Source organism: Salvelinus alpinus, chromosome 30, assembly GCF_045679555.1.
Source record: "Salvelinus alpinus chromosome 30, SLU_Salpinus.1, whole genome shotgun sequence".
Lineage (NCBI taxonomy): Eukaryota > Metazoa > Chordata > Actinopteri > Salmoniformes > Salmonidae > Salvelinus > Salvelinus alpinus.
The window spans coordinates 15,223,527-15,233,900 of NC_092115.1; the positions used below are offsets into that span (position 1 = coordinate 15,223,527).

The 10,374-nt window shown below is 41.1% G+C and overlaps 1 protein-coding gene across 1 annotated transcript; it reads right to left on the reverse strand.

Annotated features, from left to right (window-relative positions):
- Positions 1-302: 302 nt before the first annotated feature.
- Positions 303-9,842, reverse strand: LOC139560189 (uncharacterized). Its single transcript, XM_071376738.1, has 6 exons — positions 8,946-9,842; positions 7,866-7,944; positions 6,501-7,201; positions 4,638-5,301; positions 4,495-4,555; positions 303-1,953 (listed from the first exon to the last, which is right to left on the reverse strand). Exons 1-6 carry the CDS (start codon positions 9,333-9,335, stop codon positions 1,941-1,943), a joined length of 1,908 nt encoding a protein of 635 aa, XP_071232839.1. The 5' UTR covers positions 9,336-9,842; the 3' UTR covers positions 303-1,940.
- Positions 9,843-10,374: the final 532 nt, after the last annotated feature.

Below are 10,374 nucleotides of genomic sequence, written 5' to 3' on the forward strand. Positions count from 1 at the left end.
TAATCCAATGTGACAACTTACCCGACGTAGTGTGACAATTTACCTGCTGATGGAGCAAATTGTCAGAAGTGCGCACTTAACGATCTCCAATTCCCAACTGAAATAAGATATGAAGATGTAATGAATACAAAATATGTTCCCAAGACTTCCTTCTTTCGTTTGGTATGACATTTATACCATTGTGATGTATTGTGCCCAGTAAATGTTAGACAGCATGAAAAGTGTGACAACATATCTCGCTCTCCCCGACCTTAAACATGGAAGTCATCACACTTAATTCATAGAACCAGGTTTGCAAGAAGTACTCCTTAGTTTTTAATAAAAGTATATACAGTACATTGAAAACAGCTTATTTACTACTTTTATGCCTTTCTCCTGACTAAATAAACATATTCAAATAACATACATTTGTGGCTGGTCATCAAGGACATTCAAAAAAATGGAATACATCAAGCAGCAGATATTATTTTATGATATATTACAGTGCAACTGCTGTCGGTAGAAATTATGTTATACATACAGTACCAGTCAAAAGTTTGGACACACCTACTCATTCAAGGTGTTTTCTTTATTTTTTACTATTTTCTACATTGTAGAATAATAGTGAAGACATCAAACTATGAAATAACACATATGGAATCATGTGGTAACCAAAAAAGTTTTAAACAAATCAAAATATATTTTATATTTGATATTCTTCAAACCCTTTGCCTTGATGACAGCTTTGCACACTCTTGGCATTCTCTCAACCAGCTTCACCTGGAATGCTTTTCCAACAGTCTTGAAGGAGTTCCCATATTTGCTGAGTACTTGTTGGCTGCTTTTCCTTCACTCTGCAGTCCAACATCCCAAACCATCTCAATTGTGTTGAGGTCGGGTGATTGTGGAGGCCAAGTCACAGCCTTACACAGCCTATGGGTGTGTTGGGTCATTGTCCTGTTGAAAAACAAATAGTCCCACTAAGTGCAAACCAGATGGGATGGCGTATCGCTGCAGAATGCTATAGTAGCCATGCTGGTCAAGTGTGCCTTGAATTCTAAATAAATCACGACAGAGTCACCAGCAAAGCACCCCCACACCATCACACCTCCTCCTCCATGCTTCATGGCGGAAACCACACATGCAGAGATCATCCGTTCACCTACTCTGCGTCTCACAAAGCAAAATTGGACTCATCAGACCAAAGAACACTTTTCCACCGGTCTAATGTCCATTGCTTGTGTTTTTTGGCCCAAGCAAGTCTCTTCTTATTATTGGTGTCCTTTAGTAGTGGTTTCTTTGCAGCAATTTGACCAGGAAGGCCTGATTACGCAGTCTCCTCTGAACAGTTGATGTTGAGATGTGTCTGTTACGTCAATTTATTTGGCCTGCAATATCTGAGGCTGGTAACTCTAACGAAGTTCTTGAAATTTTCCACATTGAATGACCTTCATGTCTTAAAGTAATGACGGACTGTAATTTCTCTTTGCTTATTTGAGCTGTTCTTGCCATAATATGGACTTGGTCTTTTGCCAAATAGGGTTATCTTCTGTATACCACCCCTACCTTGTCACAACACAACTGACTGCCTCAAACGCATGAAGAAGGAAAGAAATTCCACAAATTAAGGAATTCCAGGGGACTACCTCATGAAGCTGGTTGAGAGAATGCCAAGAGTGTGCAAAGCTGTCATCAAGGCAAAGGTTGGCTACTTTGAAGAATCTAAAATATATTTTGATTTGTTACAAAAAATTGGTTACTACATGATGTGTTATTTCATAGTTTGATGTCTTCACTATTATTCTACAACATAGAAAATAGTAAAAAATTAAGAAAACCCCTTGAATGAGTAGCTGTGTCTAAACTTTTGACTGGTACTGTATATTGACAAACCAGAACTCAATATGAGGAGACTGGGTTTTATAGGTTTTCCTCCATTTTCCTCTGTGAAATTTCATGGATTACCCCGATACTCTGCAGACAAGAAGAAATAACAGAGATCCTTGTTCAGTTAATTGCATCGACTGCAGGCAGCAGGCTTTTTGTTAAACATTTCTCTCATATCCATGCCTCAATGGCTTGCTCCCTTACATAATATAATTTACAATTCATAAACTTAACCCCCTATTAAGATGTTTAGGGAATCTTTAGAATCAACAGATTTACCACAGAATTGAAGTTTCTATAGGCCAATTTAACTATTTTTCTTTAAAAAAAAAGAACAAATGTTTTATTTATTAACCCATCCACCCTCTTCAGAGGACAAATATCTTAGTTTTTTATAGCTTTTCTGCTACATATACAGTTGTAGTCGGAAGTTTACATACACTTAGGTTGGAGTCATTTAAAACTCGTTTTTTCAACCACTCCACAAGTCATTTTTCCAACAATTGTTTACAGACAGATTATTTCACTTATAATTCACTGTATCACAGTTCCAGTGGGTCAGAAGTTTACATACACTAAGTTGAATGTGCCTTTTAAACAGCTTGGAAAATTCCAGAAAATGATGGCTTTAGAAGCTTCTGATGGCTTTAGAAGCTTCTGATGGCTTTAGAAGCTTCTGATAGGCTAATTGACATAATTTGAATCAATTGGAGGTGTACCTGTGGATGTATTTCAAGGCCTACCTTCAAACTCAGTGCCTCTTTGCTTGACATCATGGGAAAATCAAAAGAAATCAGCCAAGACCTCAGAAAAATAATTGTAGACCTCCACAAGTCTGGTTCATCCTTGGGAGCAATTTCCAAATGCCTGAAGGTACCACGTTCATCTGTATAAACAATAGTACGCAGGCATAAACACCATAGGACCCCGCAGCCGTCATACCGCTCAGGAAGGAGATGCGTTCTGTCTCCTAGAGATGAACGTACTTTGGTGCGAAAAGTGCAAATCAATCCCAGAACAACAGCAAAGGCCCTTGTGAAGATGCTGGAGGAAACAGGTACAAAAGTATCTATATCCACAGTAAAACGAGGCCTATATCGACATAACCTGAAAGGCCGCTCAGCAAGGAAGAAGACACTGCTCCAAAACCGCCATAAAAAAAGCCAGACTACGGTTTGCAACTGCACATGGGGACAAAGATTGTACTTTTTGGAGAAATGTCCTCTGGTCTGATGAAACAAAAATAGAACTGTTTGGCCATAATGACCATCTTTACGTTTGGAGGAAAAAGGGGGACGCTTGCAAGCTGAAGAACACCATCCCAACCGTGAAGCACGGGGTGGCAACATCATATTGTTGGGGTGCTTTGCTGCAGGAGGGACTGGTGCACTTCACAAAATTGATGGCATCATGAGGATGGAAAATTATGTGGATATATTGAAGCAACATCTCAAGACATCAGTCAGGAATTAAAGCTTGGTCGCAAATGGGTCTTTCAAGTGGACAATGACCCAAGCATACTTCCAAAGTTGTGGCAAAATGGCTTAAGGACAACAAAGTCAAGGTATTGGAGTGGCCCTGACCTCAATCCCATCGAACACTTGTGGGCAGAACTGAAAAAGCGTGTGCAAGCAAGCAGGCCTACAAACCTGACTGTTACACCAGCTCTGTCAGGAGGAATGGGCCAAAATTCACCCAACTTATTGTGGGAAGCTTGTGGAAGGCTACCTGAAACGTTTGACCCAAGTTAAACAATTTAAAGGCAATGCTACCAAATACTATTTGAGTGTATGTAAACTTCTGGCCCACTGGGAATGTGATGAAATAAATAAAAGCTGAAATAAATAATTCTCTCTACTATTATTCTGACATTTCACATTCTTAAAATAAAGTGGTGATCCTAACTGACCTAAGACGGAATTTTTACTATAATTAAATGTCAGGAATTGTGAAAAACTGAGTTTAAATGTATTTGGCTATGGTGTTTGTAAACTTCAGACTTCAACTACATACATTTTACAAATAGATTTGACATATACATTTTGCATACACATTTTACATATGTGGTACTGTTATATAAAGCAGTCACATAACAACAATACATTACCAAACAAACTCTTTAATCCCAACCCTCAGACACTCTCAGCCCATCCCACCTATCACCATAGACCACCCTTGTTTGGTTTCCATGTGCCATATATTTTTTAATTGTGCTGTGATGTTTTACCATTTTTTTTTACCTTTCTTAATCGTTTATTATCCACAGATTGTGAGTTAAAGATGAAAACCTTTCCTATGAGTATTATTATATTGTTTATTGACTGACTGGCTTTCCAAATCGTCCAACACTGCTATTTGTAGGTCAATTTTAAGTGCATGTTGTGATTTTTTAACCAATTTCACTACTTAATATGGAGCAAAAACTCATCTCTAAAGTAGAGGCTCTATGACTCATTACAAATCAACATTTGTCACATTTAGATGACATTCTAATGTCATAATAAACATTTGTCTCAGCCATGTTGAATTAAAAGTTCCAGTAAGATGCTAATCTTGGCATTCTTAGCAACAGAACTTAATACATTTATTTAAGATTCACTTAAATACCCAGAGGGTATATGAACTCACTCTGAGCCGGCGTCGGCATTAGAATACTGCTGCAGCTCTCGTAAGTGTTGATTGATATGTGCTGTGGAAACAACAGAACAACAACATTAGCCATTGTTCATAGTATATCACAGTGTTTATAAGAAGTGATTTTTATATCTTACCTGAACTGTAACCGTTCGAGCTGTCCATTCCTGAACCGTTCATCCTTGTGGCGCCTGATGATGACGAAGCACTTGACCCGGACCTACCCAATCCTGTGTTACCCATCCCTGTGTTACCCAATCCTGTGTTGCCGTTTCCTGTTGCAGAAGCACCCCACCCACCAGTTCCAGCACCCAATTCTGTTCCAGCAGTTGACCCCCTTTTACCTTGCCCTGTTACACTCGACCCTTCCCCGCCCATCCCTGTGTTACCCATTCCTGTGTTACCCATTCCTGTGTTACCCATCCCTGTGTTACCCATCCCTGTGTTACCCATTCCTGTGTTACCCATTCCTGTGTTACCCATCCCTGTGTTACCCATTCCTGTGTTACCCATTCCTGTGTTACCCATCCCTGTGTTACCCATCCCTGTGTTACCCATTCCTGTGGAACCCCACCCACCTGTAGCCCACAAAGTTGAGCCTGGCTTGTTACTTGTCCCTGTCCCACCTACCCCTGCACTACCGAATGGATTTGAACCCATCCCAGTGGACTCAAACCCTCTTGAGCTTGCCCCTGCCCCGCCAAATCCATTCCCAGTTGAGCCAGGGTCACCCATCCCATGCCTGCTACCCCAGGGTCCAGTCTGATTTGGTCTGAACATCCATGGGTTACCCATTCCAGTCTGAAACATAATAAGACAAAGAAAATAATGTTTAGTTAGTACCGGTATGTGAAAATACTTCAACATATAACAATGAATCATGCTGTTTATCTAGCATATTCAAATATAATAATAGCACAAACATATCATGTTAATTATTACATGACCACCAATTGTATCTTATAGACTGTGGCACTTTACCAGCCAGTGGGGCCTTTACCTATCCTCGAGTTCCCTGCATTGTTTTTTTGGAATGAGATTGACACTTCCTCCAGTCCCATAGTGGGACCCCTGCTAAATTGATGAGATTGGTACTGGAGGAAGTGTCATAGTGTCTATTCTGATCATACACATTTTATGATCAGAAGTTTATGAAGGCAAAAATGTATGAAAGCGTGTATACTTATTTTTTTAAATGTATGTAGTTCTGTCTTTGTCTATTGATGTTTTGTATTATGTTATGGTTTATGTTTTGTATGGACCCCATGAAGAGTAGCTGCTGCTTTAGTAGTAGCTAATTGGGATCCTAATAAGATACCAAAAATAAAACATCTCTATGGTCCAAAACAGTGCAAGGCGTATTTACTTCAGAGAGCATTATGAAAGCATGATGATTTATTTTATTGTAAGAAAGACAACATCCTGTTTGAATGTGCCCATTACTTGAATTGATACAAACTAATGCCTGTACATACAGTGCAGGTTTTGACAATACATTTTCTTTTTAAACAGGCAAGTTAAATCCTTATTTACAATGACAGCCTACACCGGCCAAACCTGGGCCAATTGTGTGCCACCCTATGGGACTTACAATCACAGCTGGTTGTGATACAGCCTGGATTTGAACCAAGGTGTCTGTGTTGACACCTCAAGCACTGAGATGCAGTGCCTTAGACTGCTGTGCTACTCGGGTGCCCCCCAAGTTTAATGTAGTCCACATTAAAGCACGACAACAACCTATCAATCATTGCTTACATTTTCCACTGATGTATTTTATTATAGCTAATTATCATAAAAAATCTTATGAGGAGCTCCTGCAACTCTCATTTACATGGTTAGATCTTTTGACCAGCGTCCCAACTCTATCGCTTCACACCAATGACGGAAGCCATTTCTGGCACCAGTTTGACTTCTAAATAATTTCTGTTGTTATCTACCGCCAGTTATCACTGAGTTGGATGAAAGCCTGGTGTAATACCACGCGATAGAGCTTCCCTTACCCTGGAGCCACAGTTGACCAGTGAGGTGTTGAGGTTATTGATCTTGTCCTTGAGAATGCTGATCTCACCCTCCTTCACCTTCATCCCCGTCTCCTGTAGCTCCTTGTCCCCCTGCAGCCTTCTGCTGTCCATCAGCAGCCTCTCCGTCTCTTGGTCGTATTTCTCCTGGGTCTTCTGAAGCTTCTCGCGGTGCTCCAGGGCCATGGCACTGCGGTTGTAGCTGCACCAGTCGTAGACCTCCTTCAGCTGGTCTTTATCTGCCTGCAGCCTGGCACTGCAGCCCTCAATCTCCGACATCTGAAAGCCCACCTTGTTCAGGTATTGCTGGAACTTGTTCTCCACCTCGCGGGACAGACCGGTGCAGTTGTTGCGGATCTGGTCCAGGTGGTGGAGCTGCTTCTCGCAGGTGAGCAGGAAGGGGCTGACATTGGGCAGAAGGTTGTCGATCTTCAACAGGAAGGCTTTAGAGACGTCGGAGATGCCGGCCAGAGATTGGACAAAGTCCTGCTTGCACTTCTTCCTGTAGCCCTCCAGTTGTCTCTGCAGGAAGGTCTTGTCCTTCTGGAGGGAGATGGCCTCCAGGGTCAGGGTGTCCCGGTCCATGGCTGTGTTCTCCATCTCCATCCTCATGAACTGCACCGTCTGACTGAAGTTGGAGCTCACTAGCTTTAGCAACTGCTCCAGCTGCTGGACCTGGTTTTCTTGCATATTATTGTTGTTGCATATAAAAGTTTTTGAAGAACAAAAAGAAGAAAGAAAAAACTTTTATGTTAATACTTCGGAACAAAGATCAGATTTTGTCCGGGATTCAATCCGAGGAGCACTGTCGACATTGCACCTTATAAAGGCAATGTTCCTGCGTTTGCAAAGATTGCATTCACAGTGCAGATGTGGGCTCAATAGAAATGAACCTTTAAATCAAGCTCGCTACAATGCAGCTTGGATTGAATCCCGGCACTGCGTTTGTTTTAAGTAAATTCAGAATGGCGAATAAATCACTTTTATTATAATTTCACTATTTGTATTCTCACTTCGGTAACAACAACAACAGTGAAGACAAAAGATCATTGCAAAGTTGTAATTTGCACCATGCTTATTATTGTCCAAAGAAGTACCAGTTAGGAAACCCACTGTGCACAGATGTTAGTTTAACATCTATTCCACGTTTGTTCAACGCAATTTCCTTTACATGACGTGGAAATAATGTTGATTCAACCAGTGTGTGCCCAGTGGGAAGTTAATAGGTTTAGGAAAGCTTAGCTGTGAATTATTAGAATGAGATTCTGAGTGGACGATTGAACATGAATACTGTATGTAACACTAGTGCAGAGCAATAAAGCATTGTTTGTCTTACAGCTCTCTTACCATTTGGTGGCATGGCCCTGAAGCATTGGTTCATTCTAAGTTGAATCTGACATCTTCCCTTATCGTTTTCACACTGAGTCTGTGGATATTAATAACAGACATGCATCAGCACCACATTTTGTCTACCAATAATAATTTGAGTGAAAATTTCACCTACAGATTTAGGATCTGCAGCAACAGAAAATGTGAATTATTATGTGGATTATAGACATCTTTTTTTATTATGGACATGTTTTGTAGAGGTTGATCCATTTTTCATTTGGGCAAATCAAGACTGACATTTTAACTGTCCTTTAAAAAATAAATAAACCTTGGGTGGCAGGTAGCCTAGTGGTTAGAGTGTTGGACTATTAATCAAAAGGTTGCAAGATCAAATCCCAAAAGTAAAAAATCTGTCGTTCTGCCCCTGAACAAGGCAGTTAACCCACTGTTCCTAGGACATCATTGAAAATAAGAATTTGTTGTTAAATGGCTTGCCTAGTTAAATAAAGACAAATTGAACATACTACACTATTGAATTTTCTGCTATGCAGAAACATTTCTGCAAAAACAGAATGATCAAATTAAGATACGGCATCTGTATATGCACATTTTTGTTGACACTGTTGCAAAATAAGATATATATATCTATAGAAATTATGAACAGTCAAGCTTAAATCTGAATATACAGTGATTAGTGATTGTTAATGTTGATGACTGCATGACCACTGTTTTAACCTTTTCAGTTATATTTGCTGAAATGATCTGAAATGAAATCATATGTTATATGATATGTATAAGAGACTTGAATGTAATATTTGTAATATTAAATTACACTCAAATCAAAATCATATAGCACATGTTTTGTTTTCCTATCCACTAATACAGCTAAACTGGCATTTTAATATTCAGTAAACCAATCATTGGGATCCGACTGTATATAATGTACTGCTGTCATTGTAATGAATATTCAAAATCGACATATTGAAAATCCACCAAAGTTTTTCAAAATATGCATCCCTAAAAATCCAACACAACCTCACAAATCCCCTCTAGCATTGACCTGTGAACATTGATGACAAAACCAGTCTCAGTTCTTACCACTAGTCCTTTGAGATTGGCGATGAACATGCCAGACCCGTTTGCCACTTGACGCAGACTCATCATATACCTGTCGTTGCGCATCTTGTCAGTCAGGGTGGCGTTCAGGAGCTTCGTCAGGTTCTTTCCCTGCTGCCGGAGGTTGATGTTGTCAATGGAGAGGCGACTGAAGCTCTTCTCCAGGTCCTGGACCCGGCTCTCGGCCGCCGCGTCTGGGGAGCTCCCATAGACCAGGAAGAGCACCAGGCTGACGATGATGAGTGACTGGATCAGAGAGGAGAAGAAGAAGACAACCCTCATGTAGTAGCCACAGCTCTTCCCTCTGGGCTTCTGGATCTTCCTCCTGGCCTCCAAGCCAAACTTGGCCTGGGAGTAACTGCTTTTGTACATGACTGTTTAGCCTCTGAGGCACAGTACAGAACAGAACACCCTTACTGAGAAACAGCCAAGCCCAGACCGATTTAGATGGTTCAAATGGTGTCCACTTCTTGAGAACCAAGTAGAGAGCGTTAAACCCCAAGCACTGAACTCTTCTTTCCCAAACAAAAAGCAAAATAAATAGATAAAATGTGAGATATCTTAGGCAGACCCTGGTAGTGGAAATATCTGAGGCAGACCCTGGTAGTGGAGATATCTGAGGCAGACCCTGGTAGTGGAGATATCTGAGGCAGACCCTGGTAGTGGAGATATCTGAGGCAGACCCTGGTAGTGGAGATATCTGAGGCAGACCCTGGTAGTGGAGATATCTGAGGCAGACCCTGGTAGTGGAGATATCTGAGGCAGACCCTGGTAGTGGAGATAGTATCCCGCTTCTGAGCTAAGGTAGCACACATTGACAGCCCAAACAGTAAAGTTCCAGGCGTTTTCTCTCCTGAGCGTTATATGGTGTGAAAGTGAGAAGACAGGATTATGTCTGAGGTGTAAACATGGTCAGGAGTTTAGAACCGCCTCACCACACTTCCCACTCTGGGAACTCCTTCCTTGACATCATGTCAGGGGTTAGGATAACTCACACACACACACACACACACACACACACACACACACACACACACACACACACACACACACACACACACACACACACACACACACACAGAGAGGAGGTGATTCAGACCACATTCACACAACCTTAGCCCCATGCGGTGCCAGCTGCCCCTTTGTTTGACAGGTAGCCTAGCAGTTAAGGGCGTTGGGCCAGTAAACTAAAGGTTGCTGGTTTGAATCCCGGTGCCGACTTGCTGAAAATCTGGTGATGTGCTCTTGAGCAAGGCACTTAACCCTAATTGCTGTTATAAGTCCCTCTGGATAAGAGTGTCTGCTAAATGACTAAAATGTAAATGTCACCACATGTGACAAGAGATAGTGGTTCTGAAATGACCTGCTTTGAAGGAGATTATAATCTTAGGTACATTTTAGGAAAAGTCTT

Bases quoted from the DNA above. Each gene is read 5' to 3' on its own strand.
- LOC139560189 (XM_071376738.1), bottom strand. From the start codon at position 9,335: ATGTACAAAAGCAGTTACTCCCAGGCCAAGTTTGGCTTGGAGGCCAGG. The intron at 7,202-7,865 runs GTAAGAGAGCTG...ATAATATGCAAG, and splicing joins CAGGGCCATGCCACCAAATG to AAAACCAGGTCCAGCAGCTG. The intron at 5,302-6,500 runs GTAAGGGAAGCT...ATTATGTTTCAG, and splicing joins TGGTCAACTGTGGCTCCAGG to ACTGGAATGGGTAACCCATG.